We start from the raw sequence: 24,097 nt of genomic DNA on the forward strand, positions 1-24,097 counted from the left end.
ATCAAATACTCGATCCCTATACAATAAAAATAATTTATATATAATGACAACATTTGCTGTTGCTTTTGATGGCTATCGACTCATCTTGGATTCTCTTTTACCAAAGGAGCACCAAACAAAATACTCTTGTAATAAAGCATTTAGCTTTTTCACATGAAGACAAGAAACGGGTGTTAATCAAAATGAGACAGTTGCTTGGAATGCATTGGATATATTGCTTTATGATAATGATTGATCTAGTGAGTGACTATATCATCATTTTTTTTGCTCACTATTTAGGTCAGTGACCGGCCTTGACCTATTAGAAAGAGATGAAGACTTTCACATTCTATAGTTATATTTGTACTACATGGAAATCCTCCATCTTGAACCTAGCAAGCTTGATCCATCCAACAATCATTGCACCATTCGTCTTTCATTTCCTTCATGTTGTATCTTGAATTTTAACATGATGAAACAATCCCTCTTCATTCATGTTTTTTATTGAATTATGACTTGATTAATTAGTAGTAACGTGTTTTATAGAGGTGTGATTTTTAAATTATAAGATTAAGAATATTTATGTTTTATTATTTTTGTTACACACTCGCGGGCTTATCACATGACAAATAGGTGTACGGAAAGCCTAACCAAAATCAAATTATAATATCCATGGCCAAAATTGGAGCTCTCACTTTGAGAACCCTTCACGATCTTCAAGGGCTCGTTTGGTTCTTGTAATTAACTAGACTAATAAAAACAAGCAAGAAACAAACAAACAAAATCCAGAGGAGCCAGACGACCTGTAAGAATATAAACCATGTGTTCATGATCTGGAACTTACATATATGGACGGTTGTGAGTGAGACAGAGAAAGAGAAGGGTCATGTGACAAGTGAAAACAGAAGAAAAGCCACCATATCATATGATTATTCATATATGGCGGAGACTAAGAGGAAAAGAAAAAGAGAAAAAAGGAAAATTATAAGCCAGTGCCTCGTAATAATTGATGAAAGCACAGTGATGATCAGAAAGCATAGCTTTTGGTCTTGGGAGAGTCTGCAACTTTGAGGGTCTCTTCTATGAGCTTCCGGGCCTTCCTGCTCCTAATTTCCACTCTCATGCTCTCACTCTTTTCGATCTTATCGTAAGGCTTCTTCATTTTCAGACACCTCAACTTTGATTTTAGATTCACCAGCAACCTCTCCAACCCCATCATCACCATACTTGCAACTAAACCTGGAAAAACCTTCTTAAACAATGGAAAATCAATAAAGAATTAAAAATGATCAGAAAGTCGTCAAAAAGAAAACCCAAAAGAAAAGAGAAGAAAATGAGAGAAATTAATTACCTGAGGAGGAATTGTGGGGTTTAGGAAAATGAGGCGTTTGAGAAAAGTAAACGTTATAAATGTTAACGAGAGAGGAGGTTGAGAGAAGATAAGATTTTTGGGAGATTTGAGAGGGAAAGGGAAGTTGGGAAGGACTAGGCGACCAGGTGGGGGATGAGAAAATTTGAATGAATGGAGAATGAGGTCACAATGAATGCATTAAGGGCTTGGAAGGCGGACCACGCAATTTTTAAGAGACTTGAGATTTGAGACCAACACTCTTCTGCTTCTGACTTGTGGGTGGCATCATTTATATACTGGTCCTGAATACTTATTTCTCTTTAATGCCCTTTTCCTTCATCTCCATGGTGGTAGTGGTACTTGGTGGTACAACCATTCTTTAGAAAAAAAAAATTAAGATTAATTACTTCAGGTGAAAATGGTAATTTTTCAACGGGTACTTTTTTCCTTACAGCGTGTTATATCACACCCCATAACTTAGTATTTTTGGAAATTTTAATAAATTTTTTTATCCGATAAGTATGGTTCTCGCTCAAATCATTCATCATATTAGGATTATTTGATTAAAAGAGTTATTAAAAACCCAATTTTAAAAATCTAATCCCTTTTTATTTTTTGATCTTGTTTTGACAAAAATATCCTTATTTAAAAACAAAAATAATCACTTTTTTAAAAAATATACATATAAATATTTGAAATAGTCAAAGCACTTATATCACAAATTGATTATTTTTCAAATAAAAACATGAAATGGGTTAAATTCATAAATATAAGAATTATTTTATTTTTTTAACCAATTAATTCATTACATTATTACGAAAATGTTAATTTCATCATCTTATCATTTGCCTTTATTATATTTTATAAATATTGAATTTTTTTTTTTTTTTTTTTTTTGCATAAAGATGAATATAAACAACTAAAATAAATAAATTGATATAATGTCATATTAATAGATTTTTTTTTCCTATTATCTCCATGATAAAAGGTTCTAGTAATAGCGGTAAAAGTAATGGTATTACCTATATATTTAACATAATATTTATTTTTTATAAAGAAAAAAAAATATTCTTTAGATATTCTTAATGTATATAATGTATATAAAAGATAAATAGTCTTATCACTTAACATCATTCTAAGTTTAATTTATTCATATTTAAGCTCAATTAAAATTTCGAATTCTATCTAGGTAGTTCATAATTACCTTAAGAATTAAATATGAATTCATGAAAAAAAAGTTATTGATAGTTCAATTTTGCAAAATATTATGGGGACTATTGATATCAATGCAATCTTTCATTAAAATGTGTAAAATAATAATAATAATAATAATAATAAATGATTAAAACATATGAAAATTTGCCAAAAGATGAACAACTAATAATATATATGTTAAATTAGGCTTTTTTTTTTTTTTTAAGGGAAATAGTACAGATATGATAAAGTATAATTGGACAATATATATAAAGAATGTGCATTGATGTCAATTTTGAAATGAAGTTTGTATGACGGGATATGAGTATTTTAGGGTATGTTTGGTTCCTATTTTCAAGAATTGTTTTTTGTTATTGAAAATAAAAAATACCAAAAACTTGTTTGAGGAAGGGGATGTGTTTTTATTTTTTGTGTTTTTCGTGTTGTCAAAAACCATTTTTTTTTATAACAATAAAAAGATGTTTTTATTGTTTTTTCACCGTTCAAAACATAGATTGTTTTTTGTATTTTCTCTTTCTTCTTTTTATGTTTTCCTAATTACTTTTTATGCTTCCACAAATGTGAGTTCCATCCAACTACCACATCCCCATGAGCAAGCCCTTTCTTCTTCCTTAAATTATTGAAATTAATATACTTACACATGGTTACAAAATCATCATTTGTTTTAAAAAATTATAACTGGTATAAAATTTCAAAATGGAATAATTTATTTTAATCTAAATGAATTGTGCATATGAAAATTATTTATATAGTTATAATATCAAGTTAATGAAAGAAAACACTTTATTAATTAAAAAAAAAAACTTTCAAATATGTTTTTTTGTTTTACTTATTCTAAATTTTTTTTATTAACTCAACCAAACATATTTTTGTGTTTTCGAGAACAAAAACTGTTTTACAGAATTCAGTTCCTAAACATAATTTTTTTTTTCTTGAAAACATAAAAAACTGTTCTTAAAAACTATTTTCAAAAATTATTTTCTAAAATAGTTTTCAAAAACAGCAACCAAACAGACCCTTAATTTCTTCTCTTACTTATCACAAATAGGACACAGTGTAGATTTCTGGTTATGCCATATTCAAATTTCTATGTAACGATTATGGAGAAGAATAGTCAAATATTGATGAAATATCTTATTAAGCTTATATATTCCGTAATTATGGTTGCAATTCATATCCTTGGTATGTTTCCTTGGCATCAAATGTGCTCCCTAAATGCCTAATTTTGTGTACTATATATATTGATGACTATGGGACCTCAAAGGGTGCCCTAGATCATATCAAGAAAGTGTAGCAAGCGAGGAAAATTGAGGAACGCAATGACATTTTAGGTGGCATGGCAAGGCAACATGACCCATTCTACATCTAAAGGTTGGCATACCACTTGAAGATTTTGGACACAATACAAGGCAATAGTACAAGACGACATGACCGTCTAAGTAACTTTAATATATCGTCTCAACCACCAACTACCCTGTTTTCACTTAGATCCGCAATTTTGAAAATTGTTCTCACGATGCTTCAACCTAGCTAAGCATAGGACAACTTTTTGGACCTTATATAAAATTGAGCCATTTAAAATTATTTTGATATTATTTCAACTTATAATATTCTAAAAAGGTCAATCATCCAAGGAAAAAAAAAACAAAATTCAAAAAAAGGACATAAAGAACATAGCTCGCCAATTTGGCCCACCTCGACAACATTCTTCAATTCTAAGCTGAAATTCATTGAATCAAGTTTGATTTACTTCTATTCATATAAATTGGGTTTTGGGCTTGATGACTCCAATCTAACTTTTTGCCTGGGCTTACTTCAGCTTTGACCAGATGCTTGAAGCCAACCTAATTTAACATAATCCAAGCCTGGAAAACTTCAACCAAGCTCCACCTAATCCTATCTTAAACTAAGCTTATTCAGAAGTTTTAGGTCAAATGAGGTCAGAAGGGCCCCCCCTCAAGCGTAAATCATTTGTCTTTGGTTCTCACATGTTATAGAACTCTTCAACTCAGATCTAGACGGCTTAAATTATATTATTTTTGGATTTTTCAAAAAATACCATACAAGGGTTGGACCATTACCATCTCTATGTTTCTCTATCCTATACCCTACTACCTATTCTATGCATGTACCAAGGGTCATCTATTAATTAAAATATCCATAACTTTAATCATATAATGCCTAGACGTAAAACTAAAATTTTTATCAATGTATAATAATTAGAGTTTATTCAAAAAATTCAAAAACTTTCATTATCATAATTTACAAACTCCTATACAAATATGAGGTGCTCCTTCGACCATATAAGATTTGTATGCACAAAACTCAATGCTGGAAATTGATTTTGATATCACGAGGATAATTATTATTTGTTTGGTAAAGATATTATATGTTTTGAGTTTTATTTAAAACATTTTTTTAATATCCCTTGTATGTAAAATATATCAATCTTATATATATAAAGTTATTTTTTAAAAAGAAATTTTCAATTTTTTTGTTATACTTATTTTACAAAATAAAATTTTGATTAAAAGATCAAAATTTTGTTTATAAAAAGGTAAAAAATGTTTATAAATAATAATGATATATAGATTATTTAATATATATTATTTTTATATATTGAATAACATAACATAAGAAATTTTGTTTATAAATTATATATTATAATCATAAATATAATAAAAGTAAGAGAAATTTTGTATTTTTAATAGTAATAGAATATACTTTTTTATTTAAATAAATATCAAATATTAAAAAATAATGTGTATATATATATATATATATATATATATATATTCTATTTTATTTTTTTTATTTGTAAAAATAAACTAAATATAATTACAACATAATATATCTTATTTATTATTTTATAATCATATGTCATATATCATATCATATCATATCATATCATATGACAATTAAATTTACATTCGTTCCTTGTTTCAATGCTTGGGGGAGGTATACATGATTTTCAAAGGGGAAAAAGAAGAGGAGGATACAAACGAGAAAACCCAGGAAAGTTGATGGGAGAAGATGATGGAAACAGAATAGGAGTGGAATGTGATGGAAAACAATAACTCAATGGTTGGTGGGAGTGGTGGGCAATTGATGGATGGAACATCTCCTGTGAATGGGCGTGCGGGCGTGAGATGTAATGTGAAGCTACTTTCAGGCCTAATTTTTGGAATTTTGCCTTTGGAAGCCGCACCATTCTTGGTTGCAATGTCTGCATGGTCGTCTCCCGGAAGGATCCTTCTTCTCTTTTCAATGCCAGTTTGTGGCCAATCACATCATTTTTGGTCCTACATACTTAGACGCTAATCAAGATAAAGATTTGATTATTATTCTCACCCGCCCAAGCACAATCAGCTGTTTTCTCAATCTCGAGCCCATCCTATATACACGTACGAAATTTGGACATAGCCCAAAACCAGGCCCGCAACAAACACTTGTCCAAAAAAATATTAAATTTAGGTGTGGTGATGGTGCTATGGAGTTTCATCCCCTTCAATATATCCACTTATCTACCTAATCTCTTTCATTTGTCTTCTTCTTCTTTTCCGAGACTAATTAATTGTAACCTTCAGCCCAAAGCTGGGTTGGCTCAATAGCCCAGTTTGAGCCCAAACCAGGCTGGGTCTGGGCCTACCAAGAGTGAGCCTGGCCCAGATCACATACACGCTTACCTTTTTGGGTGGCTTGGCTCTGATTTAGGATGCATGACAAATCTTCTTACCACAAAAATGGTAAGCCCACAATGGTGTATAATCCAATCCTAATTATTGAATAGGATTCAGCCTTGCTGTTAAATAATAATAAAAAAAAAATGGGCCTTTGATGGGCCTCAATAACCCATACTTATCCACTAATTCTGATAAAGCACAGCCAAACCAACTAGTTTAATCACGCTAATCAAATTCAATCACTCAAATTGGAGTTGGAATATTCCTTTGCCTACTCTGTCAAATCCAAAAGAATTGACGATCTCTATTATTCCCTAATAACTTTAGCTTAAAATTAATCTCCAATTAATTAGGTGGCACCGACACTATTCCACCATGTCATTTTCATAACAAATTTAAAAACATAGCGATTGAATGTTCCAATTAGAATATGTTGCAAATACATGATGTAACACCGTACCCACCTAGAGGAAGACCAAAAAATAATATTTCTATTCCATTAAATGACAATCTAACAACTATCAAGGCGGCCAAATACTATTAGTAATTAATCAATTTCATTTTTGTTCAACATTTTTATCATCTAGTCTATTAATTTGGGTCAGATAAATGAACTAAAGGCCATCTTTATTTGCCACCAAAAGCATCATCAACAGTGATCTGAAGAAAGCATTGAATTAGTGATGTGAAAGCATGATTATAATCCATTACCAACCTCATCTCCCTCTTAATCACATTCTCAGTGGTGTTGGTTTTTTTTTTTTCTTTTCTGTTCCTTTTTTTCTTTTTGCTTTCGTGGGAATCTCTTGTTGTCAGCAACTAATTGCTTTAGAGAACAAAAAGAAAGGGAAAAAAGGCAAATGGTTTAAGATTTTAGTTATCACATGTGTGGAGAATGTAAACTTGGAAAATTGGTTAAGAATGTAAGCAGGAAAATTTGAAAACACCGACAAATTAAAAGAAAAGGAAATAGGAATTTGACCGTTTGGTAATGGAAATTTTTAAAAAGAGAATCCTTTATGAGAGGACAAAGAATAAAATTTTCAAAGAAAGAGAATCCTGTATGAGAGAGACTAATTAAGAATGAAAACCCTTTTGGGTATTGAAAATTCACAGAAAGTTCTACTCACTACTCATCAGCAACTAGGACTAATCAGGAATGATCAAAGGGCTAGGATTCAAAAATCATAGAAGGATTTACAATGATTTCTAGTGAGTATACTCAAACAGGAATGCCCACATGCAAGAGAACCACACGCAAAGGTTTCCAAATGTATGTAGTTGGTGGTTGGCGAGTAGCACTTGTGAGTTGGACTGACCAAAGGAATAATTAATTAGAAATAAACAAACCTCAAATCATGAGTTGGGTGAGAAGCATCCCTCAAATGCTTGGTAAATAAATGCCTGTGCCTTCACTCTTTCTGCTTAATTGCCTTCTTATTTACATTTAGATTTATTTATTTATTATTAAATTTACAAAATTTAGGTGATTTGGGGGTGCATGATTATTTTAAAAGAATTTTTAGAGTAATATTTTTTTAATAATGCCTTGTATAACAAAAGAAGTAATCTAAGGAAAAAACATGTAACAATTTTTAATGTCTCTTGATAATAATATACCTTGAAAAGATCTTAAATGCACATTAAGGTCACTGAGATTATAATTAAGGATTCAAGATTGTACTGTGACTTATACTGAGTGTGGTATTTATGGGCAATGCGGTAAATAATGGTTGGAAAACTGTACCTTTGAGTGGGGGCAAAAAGTTCAAAAAAATCTTTTGAATATCCCAAATAAAAATCTAACCCAGAGTAAAGAAATGGACCAAAAGATTCAACAAATACAATAATGGAGCAAAGAAAATAAATGAAAATCCAGGTGGGTTAATCCAAAAGATGTTGTGGCAAAGAGGTTCAACACATATGCTTCTCATATAATTGGGGAATATTGCTAAAATATGTGGGGTCATGATCAAATATTATGAAATTCCCAGGCCCATTGGATGGAGCCTGTAGATGATCAGTTTACATTGGCATCTTTGTTCAACTAATCCATATAAAATCTCCCCACCACCTTCTCCTTCAACATATGTGTTCAGCTACCTCTCTTTTCCTACTTCATGCCCAAATTATTTTTCAACTTTTCTCTTTCTGTCCATCTCTCCAATGAAGCTCCAAGGGAGTGACATTCTTCCATATGGGAAATGCCACACCCTACAGAAGACTCCAAAGGTGGTGCTTCTGGTAACACTAGCCCTGGTTCTCCTCACAATTATCCCACTCTACTACCCTTTGCTAGGGTACCCTTTATTTCTTTTGAAAAATATTTCTTCTTCTTCTTCTTCTTCTTCCTCTTCCCCTTCTTCTTCTTCTTCTTCTTCTCCTTTTTCAAGTCAACCATCCTCTTCACATGTCAATACTCCATTGGAGGATGACCCCATAAGCGTAGAAGAACCAACAGTGAAGAAGTGCGACATATTCACTGGAGAATGGATTCGGAATCCCAAGGCGCCATACTACATCAACACGACCTGTTGGGCGATCCACGAGCATCAAAACTGCATGAAATATGGAAGGCCAGACCTGGACTTCATGAAATGGAGATGGAAACCAGATGGGTGCGAGCTACCCATCTTCAACCCAGCCCAGTTCCTCGAACTCATGAGAGATAAGACCTTGGCCTTTGTTGGGGATTCTGTGGCCAGAAACCATATGCAGTCCTTGATGTGCCTCTTATCCAGGGTATGCCCTTCTGCCCTTTCAAACATTATCTTTATTCACATAATTTTACTATCTCAAAATTACTTTTTCATGCTTTTTTTATTATTATTTTTAAATCACTATTTTAAACTATGTCCCATATTTTATAGGTTTTGATCCTTAATCAACTACTCTCTCCCCCATTTCCAGTTTAAATTGATTTGGTCAAGCCAAGATTAGTTAACCACAAAATTCAAGGTTTAGGTAAAATCTTTCATCATCACCTAATACAATACCTTGCCATTACTGTGCTAATGAGTTATTTGCCTTTCAAACAAAGAATTTTCAGTTGGGGTGGCATAGGCTTGCCACGTAGAATCTCACATGGCAAGTAATAATTGGAGCCATTTGAAATTTCCATGCAGCCACATGCATACAAATAATACTTACATCCTTTTTACAAAAGAATTTGTTCAAATTTCAAATTTTCAAAACCATTTTTATTATGAAGTTTGTATTACTTAAGCCGACAGACTCTTCCTTAAATAATTTAATAAAAGCCTAGTCGTCAGTTCTGAATCTGAAAACGATGGCTAACTTATTTTTATTAGAGTAAAGTAGGTGGCGTACCACATGTAGAAGAGTGAAAGTTTGTTCTGACCCTTTCTTTCTTGGGTTAAATTAAGTCCCCTTCTTTTCATAATATTATTTTTAACAATAACCCAAAAAATTATTATTATCATTCTTTTTAAAAGGGGGCATGGCGGCGAAACCTATGATTTACCCGGTGGAATTTTTAATTCTTGTGAAGATGTGCTTCACATTTTATTTGCACCAATTGAATATTGTTTGATTTTCTGACACCTTGAGAAGTTTGATAAAGTAACGGTAGAGGATGAAAATTGAAAGGGGGTCACCAATCAACATCTATGTGGTTCATAGTAGAAGTGATGATGTTTTCCATCATCTGCACTGATTTAGTTTTGAACAGGCTTGATATGGTATGCCCACATTTGGTGTAGGACAGCCGGATGCCATCATATGATAGTAGAATTTGGAACAAAAGAAGGGGGAAGCCCACACACAAACACAAACACACACACACAATGTTTTTGATAACAAAGGAAGACCCAGCACAAAATTGAAAGTAGACGTTTTGCCAGCTTATGTTTTGTCAGATTGTTCTTTTGAAAATTCGACTATTTTTGCAGAAAAGTCAAGTTAGTTGAGGTATGATTGCTCCTTTCCGGCTACCTCCTTCACTCACGTATATCTGCATTGAACTTCACGACAAGCTTTAGGGAATCTAAGCTTAGCTAGCAATAACATGGCCCCCTCCTTTTTTATCTGCTCCTTTTTCTAAATCCTTATCAAAAGCAATTGTCCTCCTTACACAGATTTGGTGGCTGAAACCCCCCAACCACTATGCGCTCATTATATTATTTTAAAGATAATATCACTGACGTTGAGGTGGGACACCCAACAGAGAGAGTGATATTTTATCTTCCTTGTACAGGAATCTAAGAAATAATTGATCTGTATGTGTTCTTTTACACAGAAAAAAAGATGTTCCTTTTTCAACTTTTTTTCTTTTCTGAGGTGCAATAAAGTAAAGTTACACCTTCAAAAGAAAACTTCATGTCGTTTTGGTACCGGGTCCGTGACTGTCCATGAGTGTGAATATTATAATATCTTTCAATCTTGGGTAATTTTCCTTTCTTACAGTACTACATTTTCCTTGCTGGTTCAGGTAGTGTACCCCATTGATGTTTCGTACACAACAGACGAAAATTTCAAAAGGTGGAGGTACACGGACTACAACTTCACCATGGCCAGTTTCTGGACACCCTTTCTGATAAAAACCAAATTAGCAGACCCAGGTGGTCCAACCCAGACCGGTCTCTTCAACCTCTATCTTGATGAGTTGGATGAGGCATGGACAAATCAGATGGAGGAATTTGACTACCTTATCATCTCTGCTGGCCAATGGTTCTACCGTCCAACCATGTTCTACGAGAACAGCCGGGTGTCCGGCTGCTACTACTGCCTCCAAGAAAATGTCACCGACCTCACAGTTTACTACGGCTATCGAAAGGCTTTCAGAACAGTGTTCAAAGCCATTAACAGCAACAAAAACTTCAAGGGCATGACGATTCTTCGAACCTTTTCGCCTTCACACTTTGAAAATGGGTTATGGAACAAGGGAGGCAACTGTGTAAGGACGAGGCCTTTTATGAGCAATGAGACTACAATGGAGGGGCCAAATTTGGAGCTGTACATGACCCAGATAGAGGAGTATAGGGCTGCAGAAAGGGTAGGGTTGAAGAGGGGGTTGAAGTTTAGGTTGCTTGACACGACACAGGCTATGTGGTTGAGACCAGATGGGCATCCTAGCAGATACGGACACTGGCCAAACGCTAATGTGACATTGTATAATGACTGTGTCCACTGGTGCCTGCCTGGCCCCATTGACTCATGGAGTGATTTCTTGCTTGAGATGCTGAAGATGGAGGGCACCAGAAAATATGAGGAAAAGCTTCATTCTAAGGTGAAAAGGATGAAAGTCCAATAGGTTTATTTATTTTAGTTCATTTTTTATCTTCAAGGCTTTAGTAATTGGTGTCTTTTAATTAGGGTCTGTGATTCATCGGATCTCTGATTTTTTTTCCTTTTCTTGTCAAATGCTGTGGTGGTATATATGAGTGAATATTATTTATGATCTTAATTAAAAATATAGTAAGAATTTGGCTTCTCATCTAGTATTTGAACTTGTACACAGCCAAACTGGCCTTTGGCTTTTTCCAAAGCAGAAAGTGGCTGCCTTCATAATTGAAGGATCATTGGACAAATTTAAATCATTGAGCAAGTTTCGAGTGTTCAGCAAATTGATGATTAAGCCACTGAAAGAAACCAACTCTTACCTACGAAGTTTTAAATTAACAGAAAAGACCCCCCAACGACCAAGTTTTAAATTTCATAATATTATAAACCAATTGAATGGTGTAAAAAGTTGACGTGACTTAATCAACTTTTTACATATTTTTCTTTTTCTTTTAAGAGAAAACAATTTTTAACGTTTCTTCTAGGAGGGTTGACTAGAAAGTGAGTCCAGCTGACAGCCATCATAAACTTAGCTCTGAAGCCACGTCAGGGGTCACTTAATGACAGATGGCATAAGACAATTGGGAGGCACGATGAGTACACATGGATGCCTGAACTTTTAGAAACATTGTTCCATGTGACACGTTTTTCTCTTTAGAGCTAGCACTACTCGAGGCCTTTTTTATCTTATCATTTCCTGCTAAGATAGAACCATCAGGCCACTAGCGGCCCGCACTCTCTCGTCGCAGCCAAACAAGAATAATAGCATAGGGTCATTTGGGTGCCATAATTCATGTGTTGTGGGTCCGATCTATGTGCCTTATTCATGGGGTCATCTCTACTTTTTAAGTTTTTAAATACCTATTTTGTTTGATTCTCGTCATCAATCATATCATATGTTACATACATAGTATTCAAAATTTAAGGGTGCCTACTAAAAATGCAAATTATTGCCGTCAATCAACTCATCTGATACTTGATTTTTCATCCAAATAAAGACTGCCTAAGGAATCGAGATTTACAAAGAGGAAGGGTTGAAAATAATTTTGTATAAGAAATCCATTCAAGTATTCACACTTCTCTAATAAATTTTGTTTAGATAGAGGATCTTTAGGTATGTCAACGTGCACGAGGAACTTCATAAATTAATTTATGTGGAAAAGAAAGGGCATGGCTCCATGATGTAATCGCCATGATTATTTGCTAGCTTCAGTCGAACGGGTCTTCTCAAAAGAAGGAAAGAATTCCAAGGCCTATGGACGATTCGATTCAAACTTGTAAGTCAACCATTGTGAACCAGTACATGATTATACTCACTCTTATATAAAATAATCCAAATGGACGGTTGATTTTATCCTTCGTATCCTCCTCCATCGAAGGTTCACTGGATTTCAGATACCATTAGTTGAATAATTCAGTCCTAAAAGGAAGGGTTGTAAGTAGTTTTTTTATTACTTCCACTACCATTTATAATTCAAAATATTGGCCTATTCGGCTATACCTACACCGATATGTATCAGTCAAGTCATACCTATCTTGATTATGGCTGTAATGACTCCAATTAATACTCAAGTTGATAGCTTATGGTTTGATAATAACTCGGTTTCAACTCAAATATGAATCATTCGGGCAACCGATGGTATAACTCAGAGTTATAATACAAAAATTCCAAATCGATTCATTTTCAAAACAATTATTTTTATCAACCATTGAAATTTTTATTTTCAAGATATATTACTATTAAAATTGGTACATGGTGTAAAAATATATGGCAGTGTTTTAAAACTCTTTAATTTTTAATATTGTTAGGAACCAATTCTAAAGCATGCTTTTATAATTATTTAGCTAACATTAAATGTGATAAATTCTAATTTATTAATTTGTTGAAATCATCTAATTATAATTTTTTTAAAAAAATTATTTTTAGTATTTTAGAATATTATTAAAATCTTTTAACTAGCATATTATATAGATGCAAGATCGAGGTAAGTGGATCTCGAGAATTACCATATTAAGTGACACCAACGACTTTGAACCATACTATCATATACATTACCCAATTTTTTATTTCCATTTACATATTAAAGAAGAAATCACAACTTTTTAAATATCTTTTATTCACACTTTTCTAAGAACTTTTGTTCGGAGAGAGGATCATTACGCCATTTATCATATTCTTTAATTTCTATTGCAGAAAGGTCAATCCTTACATAAATGTTAGAGATGGGCACGTTAGCATGTTCTTTTTTAGTACAAAAATGGTCAATCCTTACTAGAGAAGGGCACGTATATGTATGAGCTGGGTGCTTGTAAGTGTATTTCAACGTGCATGACGAACTTGATCAATTCATGTGGAAAAGGAAGGGCATGGCTCGATGATATAACTTAATTCCCAAAGAAGGAAAGAAATCTAAGAGCATTTCAAGGCCTATCGTATCATTCAAAATTCATGTGTATTGATTCACATTGGGGAAAAGGTACTACGGAATCCCACAGTCAAACTTCTCCTCCATGTCACCATAGTTCTCCTAGCCATGATTCCTTAATTTCTACCTTAACAATTTTGTTTCACCTTGGCTGTCTTGGAGCCAACATCGCCAGCGTAAAACTAGGAAATAAATATGACATATTCCGATTAAGGTACCCCGCAGCCTACAAAGAAAGGTTCAAATGAAAAGATCTTGTTATAATCTTCTTGTTGTTCTCATCTACTTGTTAGAGATATTTATTTGTTAAAATTATATCTATTTCCTATTTTAAAATTATTATATTTCTTTTTAGGAGTAAGAGTAAATTAGTCATTTTCTTTTGATTGGAAATCTATTTAAACTTCATTTGCTTTGTACATATTTTAATTTTTAAATGATCCTAATAAGAAACTCTAGACATTTTCTTTTCCTTTCTCCCTTTGTCTATGATTCTTTTAAATCTCACATGGTAACAAAGTTCCTTTTGGTGAGAGGTCATGTGTTAGAGCTTTACTGATGATAATTGCTTCAAAAAACTTGTTCATTTTAAAGCCTTGTTGAAGAGCAAGAGCCAACTTCTTTCCCAAACTTAATGTTTAATTAGGGGTCAAAGTAGACAATCTGATAAACTATTCCATAGTCCAAGAGCAAGTCTGGAGTTAAGATCAAGTCTTCCTAGTTGTATGGAAGGCAGATTGGTTTGTAATACTGCAAATTCAGACAAACATGACTGATTATGAAATTTCTATTGCATTTGCAAAACAGTTGCTTAAGACCTTGTTGGTAAAGAAGAGAGTCCTTAACAATTCTACAAAACTTAGAATCGTCGAATTCAATATCCTTGACTGAATTTAAATCTGGAACATGTAGTCCTAGGATAGCTAAGACATACAAATGAAGGTCTTGAAGATAAGAAAATATAAAAACTTGTTTATCTTCCGCCATGGCTCTAACCCTTTCTTGGATCAATAGTCGGACATCCATCTTAAGGGAATATGAAATTTCTCTCTTATAAAAGTACATTATTAACTTAAAATTGTTCCACTCATCCTCACTCAATTTTAATTCATCCACTAGTGGGGTGGACTACTTCTTTTCACATTTTTCTAGTAGGAAAAAAGGGGCTTGATTTTGAAGGACAACGAGTTAGGACTTAAGAAAATCAACCATTTCTAGTTTACTTTCCAAAGTCTTAAATTTTTCTTGCAAGTCACAAAGACTCTTGAAATACCAAAATTCTTTGTAAACAGGGTTAGTATCATAAATAGATAAATTTGTGGGAAAAGAATCCTCCACAGAAGGTAAAGAACTTGAACTTGCTCTTTTATCCCTATTAGGGGATGATGAAATCTTAAAGGCTTCTGAAGATGGTAAATTTGGGGACATGCTTCAAGAACCTACAACATCAAAAGGCTCATACTATAACAACATGAATTTTTGTGAAATAAATGAAAGGGTTTACTTAGATTCTTGGGATTTCTTAACAGACTTAAAATGTTGTTTTTCATTTTTGGGGGTCATGATCTCATGGATCTTGCAAAAATTCATGAGTTAGGAAATCAGGGATTGAGTTATTTTCTCCTTTGATATACTCAATTTGAAAATCAAAATTACTTAAAATAACTTGTCATCTTGCTAAAATATACTTAGAAGCTATATTTTTAACATCTTTTTGTAGAACTTATTTTGCTTATTTACAATCAACTCTTAATAAAAACTCTTAGTTCAAAAGATCATCTTGAAATTTTGAAATGTACAAAACAATGCTTAAAATCTTTTTTTTATTTATGGCATTGTAATTGAGTTGGGCATTATTCCAGGTTCCTAAAGTAAACCGAACCAATTTTTCTTGGTTACCATTTCTCTACTTAAAGATCCCACCATAACCTATCTTTGAAGCATCGGTCTCAACAATCTTAAAGGCTTCAGGGTTGGCTAAGGATAGACATGGTAAAGTCTTAACTCTAGACTTAATAGTCTTAACAATCTTGGTGTGTTCTTCATTTCATGGAACAAGGTTCTTCTTATGTCTTTGTCTTAATTGGGCACATAACTGGCTTATGTCCTTAAAGAATTCTAACACATAATTAAGGCTTCCTAAGAAATGTTGTAATTGTTTCTTATCCTTAATCTCATTTGGAAACTTATCAGCAAATTGGAATGACCTTTGCATAGGGGTTATGGTTTCTTGGTAAATATGATAACCTAAGAATCTTATCTTAGTTTGAAACAAATTAATCTTAGAGGCAGACAAGCTTAAACCATTTTCCTTGACAGCTTGGACGAACCTATTGAGATGTTTCAAATGTTCTTCAACAGAAGTAGAATATATCAAAACATCATCAATATAGACAATGATGAAATTTGAAAATGGATTAATTAAACCTAAAACATGAAGTCTTTGGATAGTTGAGACATGCAAATGAAGGTCTTGAAGATAAGAAGATATAAAAACTTGTTTATCTTTTGTCATGGCTCTAGCCCTTTCTTGGATCAATAGTCAAACATCCATCTTAAGGGAATATAACATTTCTCTCAAATTGTAACTTCACATGCTTAGAAACGAACTTGAACTTGCTTCATTATCCTTGCTAGGGGATGAGGAAATCTTAAAGGCTTCTGAATATGGTAAATTTGGGAACATGCTTTAAGAACCTACAACATCAACAGGCTCATAGTATAACGACATGAATTTTTGTGAAATAACTGAAAGGGTTTTCTTAGGTTTTTAGGATTTCTTAATGGGCTTAAAAGGTTGTTTTTCCTTTTTAGGGATCATGATCTTGTGAATCCTGCAAAAATTCACAAGTTAGGAAATCAGGGATTGAGTTATCTATATATATATATATGTATGTATGTATAAAATGAAGTCGTTGGGTATGGGAGTTTTAAAAAGAAAAAAAAATGAAATGAAAGAAAGAAAGAAAAATGGGAGATGTAGTCATCCATGTGCATCTGACGATGAAACGACCTCCGATTGTGACAAAATCTCATAAAGTGATAGTATTCAATGTGGTGAACACTTGTGTGGAGTCAAATTCTCGATTCGACAATTGGATTCTACTGTACAAGTAGGGGTGTGTTTTCCTGAAAATTTTCTCTTGACTTTTTTGGGGCTTTTCGTTTTGCTTTTATTTACTTTCAAAAACCTTCATAGAAATGGGTGAGTTGTTGAGTTGTAGTAGATCGTCATACAGTTTTCATTTAGATTGCTTTAGGAAACCCTAAACATGTAAAATGATTTGGTTTTGTTTTGAAAATGCTAAATGGGAAGTGAATGAAAGTTTAATGCAAGGTCAAAATGTTGGAATTGTTGGTATTTAGTTGTTGTTCCTGTGATAGAATTTACTGGATTGTTGTGGTTGTGAAATATTTTATTGGAATAATGGTTGATATATTTTTCTTATTGTTTTCATGTTAGAAATTATAGAAATTATTGGTGATATATATATGAATTATTTGTTGAAAATTTTGAGTACAGATATATGTTTAAACTGATTATTTTATATTATTGAGATTGTTGGGAATAAGTAAAAATTAGGGTATAAATTATGTTTTTGTTGATATTTGGGATGATATAATTGAAGAGAAATTGTTGTGTTGATTGTTGGAAATTATTAAGCATATTAGGACTAAATAAAATTTATGTGGCTAAGGTTTAAATTATGTTTGATGATATACAACTTATTTGTGAGTTTTTCTTTGATGTTTATGGTGATTAAAGTAAAATATATATATATAATAGAAGTAAATAGAATTATGTCTTGGAAAATTGTGGATATTAAAAGTTGATTTGATTGCACTTCATATGCACATGGTTGTGTGAAGAAAAAGAAGAATTGAAGAAAGTGAAATGGAAATGAGAATGAAAAAACCCTGAAGAGGCTAAAAATGAAAGAAAAGATAAATAAGAAATGAAAGAACCCTGGAGATAGCAAATAAAGAAGGGGGTGAGATCCTTAGGGTAAAAGACCCAAAAGTTTACCCCGAGAAGACTCCGAATGGGAAGTGTATTTGAGTACAGATGCATATCCTTTGGTGAAAGCTCGAGAAAAACAGTGCATTGTGTGATTGTGTGTAAACATCCACATCATGTTTGCATTTGAAATAAGGAATTGTATTATTTAATGGATTGACATCAATTGTATGATTGAATATATTATTCAAGATTAAAATGACATATATTTTGTAAATTTAGAATTGTTTGATATGTTATACACATGATTGAATAAGAAAAGTAATAATTTTGATTGATTTAAATTTGTATGGTTAAGATTTCATTTCAGATATGCAATGTAGATGTACTATTATATTTTTGTGATATGATTATGTTCTATTAACCTAGAATCTCAAACCTACTTGGGTGTAAAAACATCTTACTGAGTAATGTGAAAATTCTAACCCTTTTATTTTCTAAAATTTTTAGATGCAAATATAGTTTTGAGGAACTACATGAAGAACAGGAAGTGTTCCAAAAATCCCTAAAAAGTAAAAGAACCATAATAATGGTTGTTTTTTTTTTTCAGTTATATTACCTTTGGACATATACTAATTCGAGTTATATAAACTTTTGTAACTTAAATTATATTTTGTTAATTTGTAAAACCTTTTTTTATATTTGACTTAGAGATTATTGTAAATATTTGGGTTATCACCTTGGGTGGTGAGCGGGTTGACGAATTTATTATACTTGGGAATAGATGATGGTGTGATGGTTGGTTTTGGAGATAAATAAAATGAAATGAAATAATATGATATAGTAAGTCTTAGCTTAATAAATTTATTTGGGGTTAGACATTGTTTTGTTGAGAAAAAAAAAAATGAGGTTATTGGGATTGATTATTAGCATGGATAGGTGTAACCCTTAGGGTCAAACCTTTGACCTGGAATCACGAGTCAAATTCTAGGTTGCCCAGAATCCGAGGCGGGATAAGAATCTATAGACATTTCATATGGAGAAGATCCAAAATTCAAACATCATCTATATAATGAGTACAAATTCAACTTAGAATCCTTCTGGTCTCCTCACTTGGTTAAAGCCATTGATGTAGAGCTCAATGGACTGACCTTCAACCGCCTCATGAATGTGTACCTTGATGAGGCACGTGAAGCTTGGATAAGTCAAATCGAGACATTTAGCTATGTGATCGTCTCAACTGGAACTTAGCTTTTTGGGAGTGTTCTATGAAAATGGTGACATTGTTGGGTGCCATGTATGCCATAAAAAATAAAAATAATAAAAAAGAACATTGTGAACCTTACAATGTTCTGTGGATACAAAAAGGCTTTTCAGACAACATTTAGAACCTTTTTTAGGCTAAAAAACTTCAAGGGAGTAACATTTTTTAGGACATTGTCACTAGCACATTTTGATAATGGGGGAGGGAACTGCGTGAGGACTAAAGCCAGTTTCGAATAAAGTAATGAATGAAGATGGAAGGAGTTGAAGGCAACAACAAGGTTAAGGAGGAAGAGGGGCTTAAAATTTAGATTATTGGATACTATTGAGGCAATGGTGGTGAGGCCAGATGAGCATCCAAACCATTATAGACATTAGTCGCATGAGAATAAGCGGTCATAGTTGATTGTGTCCATTGGTGTCTGTCTAGCCCCATTGATACCTAGAATGAGATTTTGCTTTAGATGTTGACAATGGGAAGGTGATAGCTCATTTGACAACATACTTGAAAAAAATTTTGGATGCGAATTGAGTGAAATTATGAATTATCATTCCACCATGTACAAGGATAAGTACCCTTTAGGGGATAGATATATGTTGGAAAAGTGTAAATCTAAAAAAGTGTTTTAGTGAATTCGGCTAATTTTTACAAAATTCAAAATATTTTTTATTTTTTTATTTTAATTTTTAGTGAATGGCTATTGGAAAATCAGTCTAAAGATGAGAATCCAATGGAATAGTCTTTGTGTTTGAAAGTGGTGTTTTTGAATATATAGTGAGAATCCTATAGATTTTTTAGGATGTTGTTCACTCAACATCAGACTATGAATACTCCTAAGTTTATAAAATAAAGATATTGACTTAAGTCACCATGGCTATTGGAAAAGTAGTCTGAAGATGTGTCTCGCTTACAGAGTGCGCCTAAGACAAGATTCTCTAACTATTGAATCATAGAGGTAGACCATTGGTACCCTAGTGCATCGAGTTCGTATTCGAGGAATGTAGATCTATTTCAATGATAGTGTTTGTCACACCTCAACCGATAAGTTTTTCTTTTTATTCATTTTGTTCTTTGTTTGTGTCTTTTGAACTAGTCCTTTGTTTTCATACCCTTAAAACCAACAATATATAGAATTGGTGTTTTTTGAATATATGGTGTGATATATACTATAAATTTTTTAGGGTGTTGTTTACTTAACATCAGACAATGAATACTCCTAAGTTTATAAAATAAAGAAATTGACTTAAGTCACCATGACTATTAGAAAAGCAGTCTGAAGATGAGAATCTAATTAAACAATTTTGTGTTTGAAATTGGTGTTTTTTGAATATATAGTGTGATATATCCTATAGATTTTTTAGGATGTTGTTCACTCAACATCAAACAATGAATACTCCTAAGTTTATAAAATAAAGAAATTGACTTAAGTCACCATGGCTATTGGAAAAGCAGTCCGAAGATGAGAATCCAATGGAATAGTTTTGTGTTTGAAATTAGAGTTTTTTGAATATATAGTGTGATATATACTATAGATTTTTTAGGATGTTGTTCACTCAACATCAGACAATGAATACTCCTAAGTTTATAAAATAAAGAAATTGACTTAAGTCACTATGGCTATTGGAAAAGCAGTCCGAAGATGAGAATCCAATGAAATAGTTGTGTTTGAAATTGATGTTTTTTGAATATATGGTGTGATATATACTATAGATTTTTTTAGGATGTTGTTCACTCAACATCATACAATGAAGACTCTTAAGTTTATAAAATAAAGAAATTGACTTAAGACACCATAGCAATTGGAAAAGCAGTCTGAAGATGAGAATCCAATGGAATAGTTTTGTGTTTGAAATTGGTGTTTTTTGAATATATGGTGTGATATGTACTATAATTTTTTTAGGATGTTGTTCACTTAACATCATACAATGAATACTCCTAAGTTTATAAAATAAAGAAATTGACTTAAGTCACCATGGCTATTGCAAAAGCAGTCGGAAAATGAGAATCCAATGGAATAGTTTTGTGTTTGAAATTAATGTTTTTTTTAATATATGGTGTGATATATACTATAAATTTTTTAAGATGTTGTTCACTCAACATCAGACAATGAATACTCCTAAGTTTACAAAATAAAGAAATTGACTTAAGTTACCATGGCTATTGGAAAAGCGGTCTGAAGATGAGAATCTAATGGAACAATTTTGTGTTTGGAATTGGTGTTTTTTGAATATATAGTGTGATATATACTATAGATTTTTTAGGATGTTGTTCACTCAACATCAGACAATGAATACTCCTAAGTTTATAAAATAAAGAAATTGACTTAAGTCACCATGGCTATTGGAAAAGCAGTCAGAAGATGAGAATCCAATGGAATAGTTTTGTGTTTGAAATTGGTGTTTTTTGAATATATGGTGTGATATGTACTATAATTTTTTTAGGATGTTGTTCACTCAACATCATACAATGAATACTCCTAAGTTTATAAAATAAAGAAATTGACTTAAGTCACCATGGCTATTGCAAAAGCAGTCGGAAGATGAGAATCCAATGGAATAGTTTTGTGTTTGAAATTAATGTTTTTTTTAATATATGGTGTGATATATACTATAAATTTTTTAAGATGTTGTTCACTCAACATCAGACAATGAATACTCCTAAGTTTACAAAATAAAGAAATTGACTTAAGTTACCATGACTATTGGAAAAGCGGTCTGAAGATGAGAATCTAATGGAACAATTTTGTGTTTGAAATTGGTGTTTTTTGAATATATAGTGTGATATATACTATAGATTTTTTAGGATGTTGTTCACTCAACATCAGATAATGAATACTCCTAGGTTTATAAAATAAAGAAATTGACTTAAGTCACCATGGCTATTGGAAAAGCAGTTTGAAGATGAGAATCCACTGGAATAGTTTTGTGTTTGAAATTGGTGTTTTTTTAATATATAGTGTGATATATACTATAGATTTTTTAGGATGTTGTTCACTCAACATCATACAATGAATACTCCTAAGTTTATAAAATAAAGAAATTGACTCAAGTCACCATGGCTATTGGAAAAGTAGTCTGAAGATGAGAATCCAATAGAACAGTTTTGTGTTTGAAATTTGTGTTTTTTGAATATATAGTGTGATATATACTATAGATTTTTTAGGATATTGTTCACTAAACATCATCAAACAATGAATACTCCTAAGTTTATAAAATAAAGAAATTGACATAAGTCACCATGGCTATTGGAAAAGCAGTTTGAAGATGAGAATCCAATGGAATAGTTTTGTGTTTGAAATTGGTGTTTTTTGAATATATGGTGTGATATATACTATAGATTTTTTAGGATGTTCACTCAACATCAGACAATGAATACTCCTAATTTTATAAAATGAAGAAATTGACTTAAGTCACCATGGCTATTGGAAAAGTAGTCTGAAAATGAGAATCCAATGGAATAGTTTATGTTTGAAATTTGTGTTTTTTGAATATATAGTGTGATATATACTATAGATTTTATAGAATGTTGTTCACTCAACATCAAACAATGAATTGTGTGTTTTTGAGTTTGAAATTTCACCAGAACATATATATACATAAACAGAGAGAGCGAGAGAGAGTGCCTTTTTGAGTTTTAAATTTCACGAGAACATATATATATAGAGAGAGAGAGAGAGAGAGAATGAATCGTGTGTTTTTGAGTTTGAAATTTCACGAGAACATATATATACATAAACAGAGAGAGAGAGAGCGCCTTTTTGAGTTTGAAATTTCACGAGAACATATATATACATAAACAGAGAGAGAGAGAGTGCCTTTTTGAGTTTGAAATTTCACCAGAACATATATATATATACATAAACAGAGAGAGAGAGAGAGCGCCTTTTTGAGTTTGAAATTTCACGAGAACATATATATACATAAACAGAGAGAGAGAGAGTGCCTTTTTGAGTTTGAAATTTCACCAGAACATATATATATATATATATATGTATAGAGAGAGAGAGAGAGAGAGAGAGAGAGAGAGAGAGAGAGAGAGAGAGAGAGAGAGAGAGAGAGAGAGGGTGAATAGCTAGCTACCAAGAATTTTCAGTTAAAACAAGAAAATATGATCACACCACTTTCCAATCGCAAATAAGCCTCATAATAGAACATTAAAAAAAAATAAAAATTAGCAGGATGAATAATCCCAAACAGTTTGATCATAAGAAAACAGCCTAATGCTATGAAAAGGGTTCATTCAGAACTTTTTCAGTCACTTGGGAGAAAGAAGTGGGGGCAAGAAAATAAGACCTCACTGGTGGTTACTGGATAGTGATAGATTTGGAGTTATTTGGGAGAAAAACTAAGGGAAAATGGAAAGGTAAAACACCATCTGCCCTCCAGGGAATGAAGGTCTCACTTACAATTACCAAGGTGTAGTTGGACATCTCTTCAAATTCAGTTGTCCAAGTGTTTTTCATTTTAAGACTGCTTTTTTTTTTATATATATATATTTGGTTCATGGAAGATAACAGATAAATAAAAAGCAAAATTTAATGCTCATAAAATTTTACCTTACATTGATTCTAACCAACGCCAAATTTATTTCTTTTAAATTCCCCTTTTAATGAATAATTATATCATTGTTGTCAATTGAGATAGTTGTATTAAATAATATTTTCATAATCTGAACTAGAAAAGTTTTTTATTCATGGTTCAACGAACCAGGGATGATTGAACTCTAGTTGAATCAATGACATCGCAAATATAAATATTTTATATATTAGTAAAAATAAAAATAATTATAAAAAAAAAGAAATAAATAAATAATTTTAAACATACTTCATTATTTTATTATGTTATTTTATTATCATTAATCTTAATAGCTTAAATTATAATAAACAACACAAAAAAATTATTCAATTATTGGTAATTTTAA

The 24,097-nt window shown here is 32.1% G+C and overlaps 1 protein-coding gene and 1 long non-coding RNA gene across 2 annotated transcripts; one reads left to right on the plus strand and one right to left on the minus strand.

Moving 5' to 3' along the window:
* Window positions 1–751: 751 nt before the first annotated feature.
* Window positions 752–1,585, minus strand: LOC117930903. Its single transcript, XR_004653953.1, has 2 exons — window positions 1,331–1,585; window positions 752–1,231 (listed from the first exon to the last, which is right to left on the minus strand). It is a non-coding gene; the product is annotated as an uncharacterized LOC117930903 (long non-coding RNA).
* Window positions 1,586–8,297: 6,712 nt separating this feature from the next.
* LOC117930867 (protein trichome birefringence-like 19) lies at window positions 8,298–11,687 on the plus strand. The gene is made up of 2 exons (XM_034851627.1): window positions 8,298–8,970; window positions 10,679–11,687. Exons 1-2 carry the CDS (start codon window positions 8,395–8,397, stop codon window positions 11,498–11,500), a joined length of 1,398 nt encoding a protein of 465 aa, XP_034707518.1. The 5' UTR covers window positions 8,298–8,394; the 3' UTR covers window positions 11,501–11,687.
* The last annotated feature ends 12,410 nt before the right edge of the window (window positions 11,688–24,097 follow it).

Source organism: Vitis riparia, chromosome 14 (genome assembly GCF_004353265.1).
Source record: "Vitis riparia cultivar Riparia Gloire de Montpellier isolate 1030 chromosome 14, EGFV_Vit.rip_1.0, whole genome shotgun sequence".
NCBI lineage: Eukaryota > Viridiplantae > Streptophyta > Magnoliopsida > Vitales > Vitaceae > Vitis > Vitis riparia.

Excerpts from the sequence above, each read along its gene's own strand:
- LOC117930867 (XM_034851627.1), top strand. The coding sequence starts at position 8,395 with ATGAAGCTCCAAGGGAGTGACATTCTTCCATATGGGAAATGCCACACC. Across the intron at positions 8,971-10,678 it reads TGATGTGCCTCTTATCCAGG|GTAGTGTACCCCATTGATGT; the intron begins GTATGCCCTTCT and ends TTGCTGGTTCAG.